At 43.6% G+C, this 21,071-nt stretch overlaps 1 protein-coding gene and 1 long non-coding RNA gene across 4 annotated transcripts; one reads left to right on the top strand and one right to left on the bottom strand.

Moving 5' to 3' along the window:
- The first annotated feature begins 150 nt into the window (after window positions 1–150).
- LOC113966577 lies at window positions 151–8,727 on the top strand. The gene is made up of 2 exons (XR_003533875.1): window positions 151–430; window positions 7,880–8,727. It is a non-coding gene; the product is annotated as an uncharacterized LOC113966577 (long non-coding RNA).
- LOC113966575 lies at window positions 6,192–19,452 on the bottom strand. Of its 3 annotated transcripts, none has more exons than XM_027681459.1 (3): window positions 18,875–19,452; window positions 7,368–7,644; window positions 6,192–6,464 (listed from the first exon to the last, which is right to left on the bottom strand). In XM_027681459.1, the coding sequence occupies exons 1-3, from the start codon at window positions 19,079–19,081 to the stop codon at window positions 6,310–6,312; spliced, it is 639 nt and encodes a 212-aa protein (XP_027537260.1). In that variant the 5' UTR covers window positions 19,082–19,452; the 3' UTR covers window positions 6,192–6,309. The 3 variants fall into 3 exon arrangements, 2 of the variants coding, with proteins under 2 accessions (XP_027537260.1, XP_027537261.1); XM_027681460.1 differs by having other exon boundaries at window positions 7,368–7,602; XR_003533874.1 differs by lacking the exon at window positions 7,368–7,644.
- Between the last annotated feature and the right edge of the window lie 1,619 nt (window positions 19,453–21,071).

Here is a 21,071-nt window from a genome sequence, read left to right as displayed (position 1 = left end):
GCCACAGGGAAAGCACATGCAGACGACGTACTATTTTTGCACCCCTGCTATTCTGGGCAGTCCCTTCTATTGATTATATTACCATACACTTCATGTTGCAAGGAAGGACCAGGTTTCATCAGCCTTGTGTTCAGAGGCTGGTATGTTTCTATCCGGAACCAGATGGAAGTGGAAGAGGAGCCTTTGAGAACCCACACGCAGGAGAAATAGTAACACAGCAGTCAACTTGCCCTTGCATCAAGGGCAGCTAAAACTGTGTTAGCAAAAATAAGAAAGACTCTGCTGGGCCAAGTGCCATGTCCTAGCTCCATGCCTCCACTACTGAGCAACCCCCTGGCCGACAGCACTTCACTCCTGTCCGAGGGCTCATGGCTGAGCACTGTAGCATCGACAGGACAACGGCCCTGGGCTGCTGGCAGGTTGCAGGCAGGTGAGAAGACGCAGGCTGGCTGCTCCTGGGGGCTCGGGGGGACTGAGACCATGGAAGTTCCTAGATGCTGTCTAGATTTACAGGCTGGATATGTCAGGTATGGCAGATAGAGCCAGGACTCAAACAATATGCGTGGTTATTGTTCTGCAATTGTATTTCTATAATCTGTGGTGTAGCTCGTCATAGCCAGTGGGTGCTTTCATAGTGAAGGCTCTTATGGGTTATTAATGAATTGTGTTGTAGTAAAAGCAACAGTAAATAGAAGTTGCTAATTTAGTCAGGAACTATTTTAAGGTCTGATTGGTTTTGCTGCACCAGCCAAAGATTAACTTGGGTTGGACATTGCTGCTTGCCCGGAAGGTCAAGCAAAACACCTGTATATGTGAAGCAATGTTGCTGCACGTTACCAGGGGCCTCTGCTGGAATCAGAGGCAAAGGTGACTCCTGGGACTGGGCAGCACAATTTCTGACACATTGTCACAGCATACCACAACATTTTAAAGCTTCTTTAAAGGAGGTGTGCTAATGGAAATGCCAGGGCACATGCGCAATCCCATTGTGATCCATTCAGGCAATGGAAGAGTTTTTGTCTATGCAGATTGCCTGATGCTAAGAAGCCCTCAGCTTCACTTTCATTAGCGAGTTACTTTTGTGAAGTTTTTCACTGGTTTTGGCCACTCCGTTTCAAAATGAACAGCTTTTGGGAAGAAAATATACTGAAATAAATTAACCTGAGAGTTTGTATTGCACATTTCTTGCCTCAATTATCTTAAAATCCTGCAGAAATTTTATTACACAAATACACTGGCTACCATCTCATTGTCCCTTTTCCGAATCTCTGAAAAACACAATCTGTTTAAAAATCACAAATTAGGCAACTAGTAAGGATAGTATTCATGTAAAACTATTTTTCCAAAATATGGAATTATTTAAATTTTACCCCCCTCGCTTTCAAATATCTAACTTTCACATTTTAAAGCTCTTCTCAGCAGCCATCAGGAAAGCATACACTAACTCAATAAAAAGAAAGCTGACCTTTGGTTAAGCCCATAACTCTGACATAGGACCTCTAACTACTGAGAAATTCACACTAAATTAAGGAAATCTGAAGATAATTGCCATAGCTCTTGAGGAATCACACACACACAGAGCATATTCTGAGTTGGAAGAATCAGCAACTGGCTGGCCTAGGAGAAAACTGAAACAAAGATAACTTCATACTAGATCTAAGCCACCACTGAGTTTCAAACTGGCCTATAAAAACAACAGGAAGAGCCTGTAAAGCTATTTCCTGATGAAAGAAGACCTTGTCCTTGAGGGCCTAGGTTATCTCTGTAAAGCTGTCTCATTCCCTAAATCTGCCTTTGCTGTCAGAAAGATATACCTGAAGTCACATAGCTTTGTAGGGATTATTCCAATCAGAGACAGGCTTTTAAGGAATTCAGAGCATTGAAAAAATGTTACTCTTTATAAGCATGTGCGGGAAAAGAGTTTGGTTTTAGCTTGCTCTGGTGCTCAGCAATCCTAAAGAAAAAACTGAGCTTTAGTAGTATCCTCCTCCCCATATAGATCAAAAGGTAAGGGGAATGCATAAGATATTCCTCTCCAAGGCCTACCAGGTGGGCCACAGATACATCTTTCAAGGCATGCTCCAAGATACAGCCAGCTCAACAAAAGCATCACCAGACGCCACTAAAAATCTGTCTTTTCAGCTCCTCTCAGTTTTTTAATCTTTTCCTTTCCCTAACTAACTCAGTAACTTCATTCTTTCACCCCATTGTCTCAAACCTTCTCATCCCTATTCCTTTTTTCCGTTCATTTTCTTCACTAGATCTTTATTGTTCTCCCTTTAGTTTTCCCCTCCCAGTTCACCTTATTTCATCCCATAACTCTTGTTCTCTTCAGGATGTAGAAGAGTTGACCCAACTTTTGATCCTGAAACAGGATCTTACAGAATCATATCCTTAAACTGTTTTTTTTTTCTGGTACTCATTTATACAGGGCTTTACCTTCCTGTTGATTTCTGGCAACATAAGTCACTCTCAATAGCTGATTTAACTTGGGATCGTATGGCCCAAAAAGAGCCTACCAACAGGTATGTCCTACTGAAGAAATGTCTCTCTTCTGCATAGGTACATATTCTCCCTTCATCTCCTGCCTGATTTCTGTGTGCTGTCTGTCTTGCAGGAGCGGCTTCCTTTTTTTAGACAACCCCCCATACAATTATAGGAATTTTATATATAATTTCCAAAATAGACATTGCTTTGCTACCATCATCTCCTTTCCAAATACTGTCAGGCATTTGGCACTTCTGTGGCCTTCCAAATGATGGCACGTAAGCCCTCTGTCCATGAGGGTTATGTAGCTTGATTTAGCTTATCTCCTCAGATCTGTGTCAGCAGAACTGAGAGCACATCTTGACATCCTGGATGAGGTACACAAAGTAGGTTAACTATCTGCCTTCACTTACAATGCAGCATCTGACAGTGAATGTTTAGCACCTGGTGTTTATCCATTTGAGGTTGTGGTAGTTATTTGTAGCTCAGACCAAAGGGTTCATGCTCAAGGGGCTGTGATAGCCTCTGCTGAGTCAAAGTGCACCAATAGAACAGGACCAGCAAGCAGCTGTCAGCATCAGCACGCGGCCCTAGGCTCCACTCCTGTTCCTGCTTAGGGATATCATAATAGCACCTAAAGGCTCACCTAGAATTAAGGGCTAACTAGCTGCGCTAGATGACACACAAAGATACTGTTGAGGGCAGTCTGTGGTATAAAAAGTGAAGCACTGACTCAGGGTAGACAAAGGAACAAGAAAGCGTTACCTTCCCCAGATCAAAGACAGGAACTGAGACAGTAACTGTGACTTGTCAAGGTCACACAAGAATTGAGCAACAGAGATGAGAACAGAAACTTTTATTTTCCTGAGTCACAGCTCAATGTCTCAGTCACAAGACCATCCTTCATCTGTCACTCTTACGCCAAGTGAAGAACATGTCATTCCTACTTGCTTGCTTAGCAGCAGTCCTACCTACAGGTGATAGGGTCCTTCTAAGTGAGCAGGGTACCAGCAAGAGTGGAGTCTGAAGCAATAGCAACACGAGAGCTTGCCTCCCTGCTGGAGGCACATGACATAGCTGGTGTGCATTACAAAGGCTGCCCGATTCCTACAGCACCCTCAGATTTCGTGCCTCATGAAGTTGACGCAGACAAGGAGAACTCACAGCCCGATCCCCCTCAGATTAGGTTTCTGAACATTTCCTTTATGGCATGTGGAGAGAATCTGAAGGAGAGCTCAACAGCACAGATATTTTCCTGGCAAGGGGAGAGCTTTGAAACTCTCAAGTGGTCCCAGAATAAACTTCATGACTTGGGAATGAACACTATGTGCTGACAACATCATCAGTTCACAGCTTTAAAGGCAACCTTCAGGGCAGCTTTTCTTGGTGCCCACTGCAGGGCTGTGATCCAGCCAGAGTTTCTGGAAAGAAGGTAAAAGATTGGGTGGGATGACACCGTGGGATGCTTCTGTGGGCACGCATGGTCATTCCCATGGACATCAGCTGGGGCATCAAGTAATAGTGGGGGCACTCCCCCTTGAGAGGCAGATGTGAGTCTGAGCTTTCTGGTAAACCCAATCCTGCTGGTTGTAGTTCCTCTAGATAGATTCCCCTCAGAAACCTGGAATCTTACTACAGGGGGAATGGAGAGAAAGAAAATCATTGGGACACAATCTGGGAGAGGAATTGCAATAAACACAGAGACATGGTCTAGGCTGGTGGACATAACCAGACAGGTTACAAAAGGCCTTATGGATACCTAAAATAATCGCAGAATGAAAAAACTGTGATTAAGTGATTCTTTGCAGAAGATGGACAGGGATTTAAATGGGAGGAAGGCACTGGTCAGATAGATGGTTTGGGAGACACGGTGGCTAAAGAACAGTGTGGAGGATTAAAAAAAATTATTCTGATGGAAGTAGATGTGGGGGCAAAATTCTGGCTTTATTTATTATCCAAGACAGAGAAAGGCTTCACTGGACTCTGGGTTTGGCTGGGGAGATACACTGTGCTTGTAAGCCTGCAGGAACTGTTTTTGGTCATAGTCACAGTATGGTGCATGTATGGTACTGCTGTGTACTTGTATGCCATCTAGACCTGTTCATGAGAAAAACTGCTGGCTAGAAAGCACAAACCTGTACTTATATCATACACTCCATCTTCAAAACCTTTGAAAACTTGGGGGAGTTCTATCAGAAATAGTGTGGCCAGCAGAATAGAGCAGGAATCATCCCCCTGTCATCAGCACTGGTGAGACTGCACCTCGAATCCTGTGTTCAGTTTTGGGCTCCTCACTTCAAGAAGAACATTGAAGTCCTGGAGCATGTCCAGAGAAGGGCAACGAAGCTGGTGAATCGTCTGGAACACAAGTCCTATGAGGAATGGCTGATGGAGCTGGAGTGGTTTAGCCTGGAGAAAAGGAGGCTCAGAGGAGACCATATCACTCTCTAAAACTACCTGAAGGAGGCTGTAGTGAGGTGGGAGTTTGCCTCTTCTCCAAAGTAACAAGCGATAGAACAAGAGGAAATAGCCTCAAGTTGCACCTGGGGAGGTTTAGATTGGATATTAGGAAAAATCTCTTCAAGAAAAGGATTGTCAAGTATTGGAACAGGCTTACCAGGGAAGTGTTTGAGTCACCATCCCTGAAGGTGTTTAAAAGACATGTAAATGTAGCACTTAGGGACATGGTTTCGTGTAAACTTGGCAGTGTTAGGTTAACGGTTGATCTTGATGATCCCAAAAGTCTTTTCTTGCCTGAAGGATATAAAGAGTCTAATTAGTGTCTATCTGCAGAGATATTCCTGGGCTCAGGACATTTTCTAAAAGTGAGAGACCAGAAGTAGCCACAGAGCAAGACAGTCTTTCTTCAACAGGGAGCCTCACTCTGCTCCTCATCTTGTCCAGTTGGATCCCCACCTCCAAGCTGAGACCATTTTTCCTTCTTACAGAGGGAAGAGGAGTAAAGACATTATTATTGTCTTAGTCACATCTGCCCCTAGTTTTAGGAACAGATCAGTTGCAACCAAAGCTAGAAGCAAAAAGCTGGTGACAGCTGGGTAGGTTTCATAATTGAAAGAGAGAAATTCTAGAGTCTTCCCTCTGAGATTGACTTTTACCCTTGCAGATTCCCCCACCTGGTGGAATGCAGACCACCACAGAGGAGCCATACAAAATTACAAAAACACACAGATGTTGTTGCTGCCTGCCACCATGTCCCTGAGCAGACATAACCTTTGCTGGAGTTTAGTTCACCACTTTTTCCCTTCCTGTTTCTTATGCTGTATCCCCATACTGCAAGGTGATGCATTGCCACATCACCACATACTTATTAAAGCCTGTGATGACAGTCCCAGAGCCAGTAAACTCCCACAGATACTTTAATCACGGGTCAAAGAAGGGGTAGCAGGAAACAAGCAGCTGAAAATCACTGACAGAGAAGGGGATGTGACAGTTAGGTAGCCTGACAACAGAGGCCAAGCAGGAATACATGTGCAGGCAAGAGAAGATCACATCACAGGAACATTGGTTTTGACCACTGGACCACAGGGTTAGAATCTCGTGTTGTTATCACAATGTGATGCCTCAGAGAAAAGGGGACAAACCCACATCAGTCATTCAGCTAATGGGGAAGAGGAATCTCCCTGAACAAAGCAAAAAGCCATGCATGAAGCTTTGCAAAGGAGTAGCTGATATATGAAGTTGGCTTCTCTTTAATTATCTTGGCAATAACGAAAGTGATAACTCTCTAGGAGGCAAGACTGAAGTGCAGTAGTGGAGATAGCAAGATCTGAGCCCTGAAGTCTTCAGCAGTGTGTAAGCTCCTTAGTTGGAAGAGAGGATGGGGGGAAGAGGGGCAGAGTGGGACAGAACTGTAGCCTGAGTCTTGTCAGAGAGTCTGTGGTTCAAAGCAGGCAGAAAGCTGATCAAAAGGATTGTGCTGAGGCAGAGTGTAGCAGTGCTTCTTAGCCATCCAGTCTCTATTAAAAAAAAAAAAAAAGAAAAAGACATAGCTCACTGCTTTTCCTTTACAGTCAACTAAACATTAGACAAAAAAATTGCATATGCCCTTATTTTTTCCTCCTGCTTATATAAATTAAATAGCTTTTTTTTTTTCTCCCTCTCGTTTTTGTTGTTGCTTGCAAGCAGGAATGTAGGTGTGTATTTTCTTTAGGTGTGTATTTTTACAGTACTTTGTAGAAAAACTTTAATGTCTTACCAAGCACCTGTCGTCTCTGACAGCAAGTTCATAAGCACTGACATGAAATACGCAGCTTTATGTCTCTTGTTTCTCTTGTTATTTAGAAACGGGTAGAATAGAGCACATCTAAATCTCTGGCCACTATAGCAGTCTCCAAGGGACATATACCAGTGGCCCAGGTAGCACAAACCCTAAACTCCTTTTAATAACATTATCCTTGGATCTGTTTTAATCTTTTTGCAGGATGAGAGTTAGCTGGGTAAAATGTTAGCTCATGTCACCTTGCCCTCACACTTTTCTGAGGCAAATATTAACTTGATTCATTTGAAGCTCTGGTTCATTAAGATTAATAATTTCTCAAAATACTTAACGGTACTGAAAATGTTTATGTGTAACTAAATAATTTTAATTGCAAGCAATTTCTGCAATTATACCAAAAGTTACATCCGTATAAATGGAACAGTGACAGGAAGATTGTGAAAGGCAAGAATCTCTGTAACTGTCTGTACAGTCAGATATCATTTTCACAATATCATAGTTGTTTTTGAGACTCCCTGCTTGGAAAGACACATGTATTATGAGAAAGATCTTCATTCTCATCACAACCTAAACATATAAAAGTTCTGATAGTTCAGCGAAAATCTCCATACCCAAACCACCAGGTTTCCACAGGCCTGCTCACCGGAAGGCCTGCAGCAGCATTGATCGACGCTTTCCACACTGCACATAAATTTCGATTCTGAAGGCTGCTTTCTTCTCTGACAACACTTTTTTCTCTTCCATGCACTTTTATTTGTGGAGTTGCCTGTGGGCCATTGGCTTACTTGACAGCATGAGAGGTTTGTGTCCTGCTCTGTGGCACTCCTGTCTCTCCAGATGGTCTTCACTGGATCACAGATTACACTCACCAGCTGTGCCTGGCATGCGAGGGTGGCAAAGGGGACAAAGAGGTTGTAATGCTGCAGAGAAAACACAGAGCAAAAGCCACCTGCTGAAAGGACCACAAGGTGGGAACTAATTGCACGAGTTTTACCCTAGATGAATGAGACCTTGCAAGTGTGTCATATTAGCTTCTATCCACTGCATAAACCCAAAAAGCCTGCCCAGCGCTCTTCCAAAGCCCTCTTCCCATTTGTACATGTATATTGCCTCAGATGGAGTCATAATAACTCATTTCTTCTATGTTCATCCTAGCCACCCCTGTGCTGTTGCTGTGGTGATCTACAACCGTGACAGCTTTGAGAGTGATGGATGGAGCAAATGGAAAATCATGAGAAATCAGAGGGTAGAGGCTGCAGCAGGGCATCCGAGCCATGTGCTTCAGCTGGCAAGAAAAAGGGAGTGAAGAGGACATGCAGGAGCTTGACAGAAGCAGACTAAAATGGAAGGGGAAAATGAAACACAGAAGAAAGCTAGCAGAGATGCTGGTTTTAGGGTTACACAGGGAGTAGGGATTTGGTAGACAATTTGTTCTACTACAGACATCACAAACAACTTTAGGCAACTCATCTCATCAGTTTGAACATCAGTTTCTCTCCTGTAAAAAGTTTCTATGAGAGGAACTGTCACAAAATATCCTGGGGATTATAAATATGAAATGGCAACCACCTTGTAAGTGAAAAAAAATACTCTGAACAACATCCAGATAAAAAAGAAGGCTTTCAACAGTCTCAGAAAAGTCAGAGTTCATGGAAGAAAGCAAACAGAAAGAGACAGGAGGGGAGTTGAATATGTTTCTGCTTGTCTCACGAGGAATCTATACACAGTGTATACAATTGCTATACTTTTAGGAAGCTCTTTTGGCTCATCTGTTGGCATCAGCATTGCAGGGCTGTACCCCTAGTTTGCAAATGTGGTGTTATCTCACATCCCTCAGTACCAGAGAAGGATAAGGGCTTTCTGCTGAAATAGTATTTTCATTTCTCTGCTGTCATTCTCTTCTCACTAAGTGTTTTCCAGTGAATCATTGTTTTGAACCCTGAGTTGTACTGGTGTGGCTGAAAGCATAGACTTTAATTTAGATAAAGTGGAGACCTCTTGGATATGGATGCTGTCAAACTGATTTGTGATTAGGCAAATATAGCCCTGGAAACCTTTCAGTCACTGCATGCTATCACAGGAAGCCACAGAACGAAATGTCTTTCATTTGAGTGAAATCTTTTTAAAGCATCTGGCCTCTTTCCTTGCCTCTCCCATTAGAGACTGTTCCTGAACCTAATTGCTCAGATGGCTAGAAGCTTTCTTTTAATTTCAAGGGTAAATTCCTTTATGGTCATTTTATACCCAGTTGTTCTTGGGATGTCCTTCAGCTTTAATAACTTCCTCTTCTGATTTTTACACTCAGATACATTTAAAGAGAGGAAATCTGGTCTCTCTCATCCTTCATTTTGCTGACTGTAAAAGCCAGTCTCTCTTAGTTTCTCCACATAGGCTTGGAGTCTCCCTGGTCCTGCTCACTCTTCACCAGTTCCCATTGGATCTCATATTTTTGGGAAGTAGGCAACAAGGATTGCATGCCATTTTTCAGACGAGATTTCTCCTGAGTCCTGCATACCACTATTGACTCTTCCTCCTCTCTCTGGGTATTTTGCAGGATACTATTTGTCTTTACACACTTACAACATGTTGGGGCTCACAGTCACTGTGATGACAGTGTAATGTATTAGTAAGTACAAGCTTTTGTCCTTCTCTGGCACTTCCAGCTCTTGAGCCACAGCAGTGTTGCTGTTACAGATGCTGACATATTTCTGCATATTAAAGCTAATGCACCAGGAAAGTTAGCTACTGAATTCCATTCTTCCAAACTGATACTTTCCCTTTCTGTACAACCTGCATTTGTCTCCCCATCAGCCAGCTCTTTACCTACCTTCTAATTTTTCCATAACTCCTATTTTAGCTATTAATTACAAATATGTCACTGTGTCAAGTACTTTATTGTAGTCTGGACAGATAAGATCTCTATCATTTCCCTGATCCAAAATATTTGTCTTATTAAAGAGAAATATGGAGTTATTCTGGCGTGCTCTACCTCTGACAAACTACTATTGCATTGTACATCACTGTTCATTTGCCTCCGTGTTTTTTTATTATTCCCTCCTAGAGATTGGCTTTAAAGCTGTAGGCACTGTGGTGGTCAGGAGAATGGGTCTGCATTTCCCTAGATTACACCCTTTTCCTTTTCTTAGAGATAACAGAAGTACTGCATCTGTTATTTTGCAGTCAGACAGTGCCACCACCAACTTGACAGATTAATTAAAAATCCGCCCTGTAAGATTTGCCATCTCGTACGCCAGCTATCTCAATATTCTGAGATATTCTGGTCCCTGTGACTGGAGCTGACCAAAATGCTTACGATCCTGTTTCATCCTGCATGCAGTCATTTCCTTTTCTACACACACAGTGCTTGCCCTGTATTCTCCTTTGTTGGAATTACTGAAAATTGGGAGCATTAACTCATTTAATTCATGTTGTATGTGGGTCACACCTATGATCCCCTTGTTACTTTCCCCGAGCATGAACATGTCCCTTCCACATCATGTCACAAAGGAATCATCTGCTGTTTCTTCTACTTGCCTTCACAAGGTGTATCTCAGGTTGGCCTTTAATCATTCTTAATTAGTCTTTACAGCTTTAGCCCTCTTGCCCCCCAACATACAGCAATTGTTGCTTAATTCCTGTGCAACCTGTGCTTTCTGGGCTATAGCACTCTAAAGGACATTGACAGAATCAGTTTGGAGCCAACGTAAAAGAGATGTCACAGCGGCTTTCCTAGGTTTAATATTAGCCATGTTCTAAACTATTAAAAATGAAACTTGTTCGACAAGTGTGTGAAGATACACCCTAAATCCTTCACTGAGATCTAAATGAAAGAATTTCATGCCCATGACCCAGTTGCTTTGGGTCAGGGAGAAATAAGTATATTTCTCTCCTCGCCTGTTCTACACGTTCACTTATTTTCTAGATTGTCTCTTTTGTATTTTTAGAAGTGGATGTTGCTAAGGCAACCAAACTAGCTGAACATTTTGTTTCCCCAAGAACAATACATGTTTAAATATTCAGGCAATTTTCCATTGTTCAGCAGGAATGGTGAGATCAGTCAGATTATTCAGACCAGAGGAGGAAAGTTTAGGTTGGCCTACCATTATATATAAAAAACTTCAGTGTGCTGACAGCCATTCAGCAGCTTGGTCCAAGGAGGAACAATACATGACAGACACATAGACCACCCTCCCTAAATGTGAGAAATGTTTTGGTTTATTCCCCTCTGTCTCACTCCCCAGAATAAATTAAAGTATGTATTTCCAGGTAGGTGAGTTACACTCATCTCTGTGTTGATGCTGACACAGGGCCTGCTCATGCTCTGAAAGCAAAGCATCAGGTGACAATAGTATCATACAGGTCAGAAGGGGCAAAAAAAATATCTATCCACTTTATCACATCCTTCCCTCTTTGGCTTTCAGGCTCGTTTCAAGCATCTGGAAAAGATTTGGAATATTCCTATGTAGCCAGCTTCTTGTTGTTACCCCCAAAACTGGGCTAGTGATGGAATCCTGTAAATGACTCCACCTACCTGTCCAAAGCTCACCAGCCTGGCTTCCTGGCTGACATTGTTCCGGAGCAGATTGCAGAGGGGCTGGTACAACCCACATTCCATTGGCTGATCTGTGATGGCAGGAACTGCCACCCCACAAGTGGCATGGAGCAGAGTGCAGTGTTAATACCCTGCAAGGGAGCCAGAGCCATGCATGAGACTGAGATACCTTGAAGTGTGCTTCTGATTTCGACATGAATATTTTCTGCGTTGATCACCAAGTGTGCTTAGTTTCACTTTTCCCCACTAGCATTGTGAAATGGCTGAAACTATAAAAACCTGAAGAGAACATGATTAAGGCTTAAAAATGTTTCTCAAAGAAGTGCCAAATACTATTATAATGCTGAAAACAGCAGGAGAGGAAAAGGGGAGGAAAGAAATAAAGGAGATTAAAAGTGCGGAAGTGGTCAGCATGTAAAACTGCAAAGGCATAGAGGCACAAAACCCATAGCACAGTCAAGAAAGAGGATGATCCAGAAGCAGGGAGCAGCCTGATACTAGAGGATGGAAAGTGCAGAGGAGAGTCACAGCGGGAAGTTAAATGAGGAATACAGGTCTGAAGCTGTCAGTGACAGCAGAGACGCTGTGCAGCAGAGCAGGTACTCCTCCACTGAGTGACACACAGCACACGCCTGACTGACTAGTGTTACTATGAGATGGATCTACTTATCCTTTCCAATATCTAGCTCCAGAAATGCGCAACTCCCTCTTCCTTCAGGAGACGTGAGCAATAGACCAGTAACACTGATTACAAGTCATCCGTCTGAAAAGAGAACTTTAGAAACCTTTTTGTTTTTCATAATTTGGTAGTTTCTGTGTGTATATTTGGGCTCTTCTCTGTCTTCCTCTTTTTAAAAGTGAAGCACATCACCTAGAGCATTCAAATACTTTGGCCTAAAAGCTAATCAGTGCAAAAAGGGTTATGCTGTTCAAAGAAGAATGGGAAAGACTCAGTTTATCTTGGCCAGATCCAAGCATACCAAACAGTAAGTGTCCTAGGATTGTCAAAGATACTGGGTTGAAATGGCAGTGTTGGCATGGAGCATTAGTTTTCAGGAAACTAGCTGGTTCCTGGGAGGATGGACAGCTAGGCAAAGTCTGAATAACCAGAAAAGGCAATGAGGCATGCGTTAGCCTGGCATAGCCATGGGAACCATAAAAGGGCTATATGAGTCACAAAACTCCTAGCCCCAACACAAGCTAGTCTGTTTGGCTCTTTTCCACCCCACCATTTTTCCTGAAAGATAAGAAGAACTGGCAGATTAGATGTGGTCCAGGATGGTTACACATCACATCATAGGTAACTAAACTGCTGCTAAAAGCATTGTTTGGGATGATTTCCACTGTGTCCCTCCTTCTCAGCCCTCACTCTCCATGCAGACTGGACTGCCTACCTGACCAGTCTCCTCAAGCTCAAGGCTTGGCCAAGCTAGAGGACTAGGAGGAAGGTCAAAGTCCAAAATGGGGCTCATGGGGAGAAAGCGCTTTAGTCAGAGATAAGGGTCTTGCAGATGCCTAGACTGAAACAAATAAAAAGATGAAACTGGGCAGAAAAGAGTTGCTCCGAGGTCTAGGAAGGAGGCAAATTGGTGCACCCCGGTTCACAGTTAGAGAGATTGGTGAGAGTTGTGATCCATCACACTCCAATATATCTGACTGCAAGCAAAGGTGATAGTTTCAACTTTTGCCTATGATCTACTGAAACTTTGGCACAACCAGGGCATGGAGCACCTGAGCTTAATGCTCTCCTGAGGAAGCCATTGTACAGAGTAAAGGAGGGGGAGAAAAGAAGTGGAAATTGCAGATTGGAGTGGACTGGGAGAGGACACAAAAGGGACAAGGAGCAGAGGAGAAATACAAGGTGTGCTGACTCTCAATGCAGCCTATTTGTGGAGCATCAGCAATCAACAAAGCCTTTGTTTCATTCCTACTGACTCTTTACATGACAGTCTCTGCTCCTGCCAGGTGTTACCTATAAATAATTCTGTCACCCAACTACATCATGTGCCCAAAACGGGAAGACTGAGCTGAACAGGACTAAAACCCAGAAAGGATTATTTTAATTTAATAAAGAGCACCTACCGTGTAAAGAATCAACTGCTTGCTGACCACAGACACCCTGAGGAGAAGGAAAGGGAAGGTCCCCCAGCAGTACTGTTGGACCAGAGCCAATACAGTGATGCACTCACAGTGCCAGCTGTGACAGATGTCTGCAGCGAGTCTCCCTGGGGCAAAAGTAGGAAGCCCAGGGTTGTTGCTGCCCAGTTTACTGCACATTTCACAGAACCTGGCCTAAGCCAGGATTAGTTTCAAGACTGGCCATTGCCAGCGATATTACTCATATCACTTTGAGAAAATCACTTGCCCTCCATCTGTCTTGGTTTCTTCTCCTGTGAAACAGAGCCTGACTGTGGCCTTGCAATGCATGACTGCTTTTTTGGCCCTGGCTTCTCTGCCTGCTCTACAGCTGCTGACAGGGCAGCCTGCAGGTGGGTCTGCTTTCAAGTCTGTAGCCTTCAGGGAGACAGTTTTTGCTATGGGAGACCATGGTTCTATGAATCTATGAACAGAGCAGTCAGTGCTGCTGCGATTATTACAGACAGCAGCAGTGGCTGATACAACTTCTCAGAAAAGGTGATTATGGCTCAGAGAAGCCAGATGGTGCAGACATAGAAGACATGCATGCCTACCTTTTTAAAATCTTGTTTGTATTCATAAATGTGAACTCACTGCAAGGTGATTTACCCCTACCTTTAAGCTAGCCAGGAAAAATACCTCTCTGATACAAAAATACCTGGATAGTTCTCTTGTGACCATTCCCCACTGCAGCTGCCTCATGACAAGGCTCTGTGGCCTCTGCACATGGCTGTTAATGCTGCTCCACCTAACCTGAGAGAACCCCCTCTATTATGCACATCAGAAAGGACACCTTTCATAAAGGAGCAACCAGAAACTGCATTGAGGACAGACATTGTTCTGTACTGAAGAGTGAGCCTCCCAAATGATTTTTATTATCAGTTTTCTGAGGACAGCAGGTTTATATTTAGGTGATATAAGAAACACAGCCACGGGCTTAGCGGGTTGTATGGATGAGATTACTTCTTTCTCTTTTTTTACACACCCACTCTTCCAACTACTGTTCTTTTAAAGAATTTGGGGAACAGGAGGTAGGGGACCAGGAGAAGAGGGGATGAAACAGACAAGCTGAAAGCAGATGCTCATGTTAGTCTCCTGAAGCAGCTAATCAGATTTTCTTTCTACACAGTGACTTGGATTTTGCAATGCAAAAGGAAGAAGTTTAAAATAAAGCTGTGACCTTGTTGTTCCCACCAACAGAACAAGCTATCTGCAAATCACATTTTAAAAAATGCTGCAAACTCCAACATGAATGAAAAGGTTTTTAAGAGGGAGCAAAAAGGAGGTTTGGATTTTACTCCAAATTTCACTAGTTCCTCACTACAAGGACACTACAGTGATTTTGGTGTCATGAGTAAGAGGCATTACATAACTATGCAAAATGCCAGAGATGTGGGGGCAAGAATCCTGTCGGGGCTCAGGTATTAGACTGTGACTCTGAAAATATTGCCATCATTTCCATAGCGAATCCACTGAGTCACAGAAATGTTAGGGATTATTCACACTGTGGGAGGAGCCAAGGGAACACAGATCTGGAAGGAGAACTTTTGCACGAGCCGGTATCTGCTTAAGGCAAGCAGAGCACTTTCTGGTCTACCTGCAAATAGCCTATTTCAATTATTGCACAAACAAGTGTTTATACACCCTCCCACACCCAGCACATCTTAGGTACCTGCGTACAAGGATTCCTTTGGTATTATCCCATATTCAACCAGCTTGACTCTCATAGAGCTTTTGTATACTACACAGATGGAAAGAATTGGCAGCATATTTATCCTTACATTGGCCAACCAGACTGGAACTCCTTGACAGCAGGCCCAGAGCTGAGGACACAGAAAGATGAGAGAGGAGGATCTCCATACATGAGGGGATCTCCACACAGGCTTGAACAAGCAGCCTTTTGCTTTGATTTCAGAGTGATAATAATCTTCTCTACCAAATGACAGCTTAGGGCTCAGCTGCTGTGACACTGTTTTTGGAATCAAATTACTAGAAAGGTCAAAATCATTAACATGTGCTTTAGGAAGAGGGAAAATACCAGGCAAAACCTGTACGCTTCCACAGCTGAAAGATGCCCCCTGGACTAGCAGATGCTATTATTTGCTTCCTTTCACTGTAGGCAGAAAGGTGTCCTCTCACCAAGGGAACAGAGAAGGAGGTCATTCTGCTTGGAGGTCTTTCAAAAATGTGCATAGCAGGAGGAGATTCTTGTGACTTTTTATAATTTAAAAGGCACAAAACAGTGTTAGAGGGAGTGAATGAATAGATTACATTCCTCTTACCTGACATGCCCCTAACCTGTACACTCTCTGTAGGGCCCCCTTGGCACTGTTGGGTACAGTTGTCCCACTGTTAAAAATGTATGAACTTATTCTTGCTCCCACATTCAGTAGGAGAAAATTAATATGGAGTTGGTGCTACACACAAGGGACAAGACCTAAGAAGAGAATTTTGCTAATGCTTCCATTACATGTGTTGGGGCATAAGCATAATAATGATTTAATGACTACATTACAGTTCTCCTTCCACAGCAAGTATTAATAAATAAATTAAAAAAAAGGCAGACAAAGGCTTCCACAATGTTTGAGCTACAGCTTTGTCTTTCTTGTTTACCAGACACCTCTGTGAGGCCACCTGAAGACACCAAATGTCTCAGCGTTTCATTAGTCATCAAGGCAGATCAGGGCAAGATGTTTTCCTTTTGAAAGCATTCAAAGAAAAGTTAAAACCTCTGTCTAGAAATAGTGTAGAGTTGGTAAAGGAGCCTTACTTTGGATGTATCATGCATATTTTGCCTCTTTGAGCTGGGCCTCACTAAGTAAAAGCCAACCTTACATTCTCCAGTATATGGCTAAGACAATGTTGAACACAAGACAGAGAAACATTCTGTGCCCTAAATTTTCAAAGTTCATCAAGACAAATAGTGTGCATAAAGGCTTCTCTCCCACTGATCCATTCAAGCATCTCATCTCATGAAAGTCAGATGTCTCTACATTTCATACCCCAGTGGTGCTTTCATATTTGTCATTTGCACCCCAGATGGATACAGGATTCACCTTGATATGGCAGTGCCAATGTCTCTAAAGTAATCTGGCCCATGAAAAATCATCCTTCTAATCCTTGAGAATGTCATGTGTATTAGCTGCTGCCTTTCTGGTATGAATCCTCTAGAGTGGATTCAATTTCACACAAGTCCTGGCAAGATAGACCATCCTAGGCTAGGAATTCATATCCTTCAGAGCCTCTGCTCTTCAGAGAGGCAAGCAACCACTGTTTTTCCCATGGCACCCACCTTTAAACCCATATATAATTTTTGCTTCCTAGAGCAGGGAGGTTTGATCTTGGAATCTGGAGGTCAAATGCTTCAAACTGTCTTCCCTATATCTCCCTTTCATATTTGTACAGCTTTATGTGAAATGCTGCATGTTCACATTCAGTCTTCACCTTCAGCTGCAGCATTAAGCTAAGCTTTTCCACAGCATTTTTCCTTACCCATTTCCCCTTGACCCACAAAAACCTGTCACCTGAGTTTAATGAGCCATCCAACTTGGCTCAGGTTCAGGTTGTTAGCCACTGCGTTCAAAACTGTGTTAGTCTTCCAGTGCTTTCCTGCTACTTCCCTTGGGCTGCATGTTCCTGGTCAGCTACCTACTCATGACCTCTACATCAGAAAGGATCCCTCACTAGGAGAGTATATACCAGATTTGAACCCACCTGCAATGCAGTCTAATGGGCAGGCACTATTTCTAGTATTTCTACGGAGACAAGCAGACCATATTCCAGTTCCCCGGGAGAAAATGGATCCCTGAGGTACTGTGGGGCTGAGGACCTGGGAGGTGCTTGCAGAATTCCTACAACCTCACCCGAGTGAGCACACTTTTCAAAGAACACGCTCCAGTACATCTTGGCACATGTATTTGTTTGGCCTACCTTAATCTGACCCAAGGTCATGCAACAGCAAAGATGTCCCTTTCATGGGGTGTGGTCTTGTGAGTGTGCACCTTTGCTGTACGCTTTGCATGACTCCTGTTGCAGTTGCCACGTTATTATCCTTACATTCATTACAGATCATTGTGGCACTGCCTTTTTTCTTTTTTTATTACTGCTTTGCATTGCACTGCTTTGGTTAAAGTACTGCTACTGCAATCAAGTATTTTGGTTCACAGCTGAATAAATGTTTGATGACATGAATATTTAGCCTAATTTACACTGTTAGCCCCATACACAAAATGTAAAGGCTCTTCCCAGCACCCTCGCTGGACAAAATACGTCAGAAACAGAAAAAATTAGGGAAGATGTTGCTCTGCGCTTAGGAAAGGCAGTTCAGGAAGATGGTCTGGAGGTTACATTTAGTTTGTCTTCAATATTTGGGAAGGAGAGAGCCTTTTAAACTTTCAGAAGCCGGTACCTGCCTCAGTACAGTGTCTCCTTGACTCCACTCTCTCCAGTGGAGACCTCTCACTCTTTAGACCTGGACAGTTGTTTGGACCAGAGTGAAATAGCTGCAGTCATGACCTTGCTCCAGCCTTTCCCCATTACCACAAATTTCTTTGACAGTAGTACTTCTGCGGGCGTGAGGCAGTAGGAGGATCATGTCCATCTGGTGATGAAGTCAGAACTTGTCTTTGTGCAGGAATATAACAGATGTAATGAAAATACAAATCCCCTGCTCCTCTTTTCTCTCTGGGGACTTTGGCATCCAGCACGTCTGTGCAGAATTTCCTCAAGGGATGAAAAGGGCTCAAAAATGAAAGAACTGGCTTCAGGCCAGCACTTGGTCCTTTGCTTGTTCAGGCAAACTCCTGAGATGCCCTATATGTGAAATGAATTGCAGACCTCTGCCTCCCAGGGAATTAAAGTTAATAGCTTAATGTTCTCACAGGAAAAAAAAAAAAAGGGCCATGCAGGCATTTTGAGTTGCCTCACTGCTATTTCTTCCTTAATGCAGTTTCAGGATAGATGGTTGTTAGGGAGAGGGAGTAGGATCCCATTTTGTATGCAGATTTCAGTGTTGAATTGAAGGTCTTACAGTCTCATGATGCCAGAGCAACAGCAGCAGTAACTGGCCATTCATTTTGCAGTGATCATCAGACGACCTTGAGATTTACCCAGCTGGGGCAGTACGGTTTCTATAAATATTACATTTTCCAAGATCGTGTTTTCAGCTGTACCAGAGACAATCCTAGTGAAGAACTCACTCAGCTGGGCATACCCTCCCTTCCTTCTCACCCTTTCCCTCTCCCCCCGCACCAGCCCTCCCTTACTCTGGGTTGTAAAAAAAGCCTCTGAGATTTCTCTTTTAGCACTGACCTTCTGAGCTATCTAATGATGAAGATAGAAAGAGGCTGCAACCAGACAGTGAAAAAAGAAAACCCTTTTGCTAGCAGGGAAATGTGTGAGTAATATACACACTGTTGGACAGTGGCCAAATCACTCTAGTAACGGCTGTTAGTTCCCCTTACCAAGAAAATGATCAAATGAGAAAGAGAAGCTGCAGTCGGGTGTCGGAAATGCTGAGTCGCAACGGGAGAATGCCGCATCCGATGGAAATTTACCCAGGAGCCAGCGACCTTCACATGCTGGGGACGAGGACTGAGGGCTTGCAGGGATATCCTGCCCTCACTCACACGCTGCTGTACTTCCTCCATGTCACCACCGAGCCACAGCATACCCCGAAAAAGGAGGTCAGGAGATGAGCTTCAAGACAGACTGGGCTGCCAGGACAGGCTCCATGGCATGAAACAAAGCACTGCTTATATAGTGTGCAAGGACGGCTGGCCCCACAGCACTGCCTCATCTATGGGGATTACTTGCCTCAGGTAATTAATTGCTGATCATCTGGCCCTTCCCCTGCTGCTTTGGTCTTGAAATGAGACAGCTGGGTCCAGCTGACCCATACCTGGGGCTACCACACCTCGAGACAGCAGGTAGCAAAGGGGACTTCACAGCTCCCTGCTTTTAGGGCTGATGGACTGTGCCTTGTGTCAAGGTAGATCTTCTCCAGTAGCTGCTTCAGTGCATGTCCTGTAGTAATTTTTACATTATTTCAGGCACATACCATAGCAGAATGCAGGAATACTCTGGCTTCACCCTTGTCATAGGGTCTGAGGTTTGGGATGCCACAAGAACATCTCCTCCTCACTCCCAAGTACTGGGACATAGCAAATGGCTTTGCCTGCAAGTTAGCAGCCTCTTCATGAAAGATGATGAGGAATGGGGGAGAGGCAAGTGCAACAAAGCTGAAGGACAAAGGATTCAAGGCAATAAATAAGAGTTGTAGCTGAAAACAGAGGACAACTACTTGCACAGAGCTCGAAGACGGAAAAAAGTGGAGGAAGAGGTAGCTAGTGCTGCAATGATGGGGATGCTGGCTAGATGGTGCTAGCACATACTCCTGTGCTTTTGTCATGGACTAATACAACATTATTACTGCTTTTCCTTTAGACAGAAGTTTCATTTCCATTGCAAGAGCTGGAGAAACTACCGTCTGTTGATGGTACTGCTAATAGAGAACAGGGAGTCCCTAGTGAAGTTCTTGCCTTTCAAAGGCAAAGGACTTCTGAAACATGAGAAAGATAATGCTCTCCTTGTAGTGCAGGGGAATGATAAGGAGACAACTGTCTCAACCCAGTACCCCTGTGTTGGCTAAACATGACACAAAATACGATATCTGTCTCACGTCATCCTTGAAATCACCCCTTCTTGTGCTGTGCTGCAAGAACTCATTTTTAATCCTCTGGGCTATGCTGGATTAGGCTCTCCTGGTTGTACTAATAGCGCCAGCTCCAGTCACCAAGGCAACAGCAGGCTCCTCAACCCCTGAAAGGAGCATATCCATGTGGTGAGGTGAAGATCATGGCTCAAGCACACCCAATCCCATGATCCACGTGCTTTTCTGTTGTACATTGCACTTTTTGTTTGGCAGTATTATGCTTGTGGCTGAGCATCCATACGGCCCTTCAGATGATACAAGTCCAGGTATGAGAGATCCTATGACTACTATGCTGAGAAACCAACGGGTTTCTGGGACACCCGCTGGTGGATTGGTGCTTGACACACCAGGTCCTGAGAACTTCAGGCCTGCAGGAGGACTATATCCAAACTCCAGAGCTTGGATTATATGTCTTCTAGCCCTCCTAGTGAATATCTGTGGTGAACAATGAAGATTGAGGGTAAACTAGATCTTGAAAGAAGGCTCAGACCCAAAACAAACTCCCTATATAGCTATGGCTTACACAGAGCCCAGCTACCACTAGAGGGAACAGAAGGCCACAGTGAATGACAAAATTATAAGATTGCTTTCTAAAATGAATGCAGTCAGTGAGAAAATACTATCAGATATTCTCCATTAAAACTGGAAAATATACCTGAAATAGACATTTCCTAATCTGACAAGAGGAGGAAGTGGAGACTAGAAATGGAGAGCAAGTAGGGATTTCTGTATCTTTGCATGTCCTTCAAGCCCCTTCACCAACTCCTCCTGCAGGCAAGGAATTAAAAGCAGACACCTTACATGCAAGTCTCCCAGCTAATGGGAAACTAGGCAAAGCTACAGGCTAGGACAGCATATATTTTGTGGTGGAGAGGATATCACCTTTTTCATACGTATCAGAAAGATCCTACAAGCATCCCAAACCCTCTCTTTGCAGTAGGCATAGT

The sequence above is a fragment of the Neopelma chrysocephalum genome, unplaced genomic scaffold (assembly GCF_003984885.1).
Source record: "Neopelma chrysocephalum unplaced genomic scaffold, ASM398488v2 Primary Assembly neopelma1_60, whole genome shotgun sequence".
Lineage (NCBI taxonomy): Eukaryota > Metazoa > Chordata > Aves > Passeriformes > Pipridae > Neopelma > Neopelma chrysocephalum.
The sequence above is the reverse complement of the archived record's forward strand: the minus strand, read 5'-3'. Positions and strand labels throughout refer to the sequence as shown.

Bases quoted from the DNA above. Each gene is read 5' to 3' on its own strand.
- LOC113966575 (XM_027681459.1), bottom strand. From the start codon at position 19,081: ATGCTGTGGCTCGGTGGTGACATGGAGGAAGTACAGCAGCGTGTGAGT. The intron at 7,645-18,874 runs GTAAGGGGAACT...TTTTCTCTGCAG, and splicing joins CTCATTTGATCATTTTCTTG to CATTACAACCTCTTTGTCCC. The intron at 6,465-7,367 runs GTGAGCAGGCCT...TTTTTTTAATAG, and splicing joins ATGCTGCTGCAGGCCTTCCG to AGACTGGATGGCTAAGAAGC.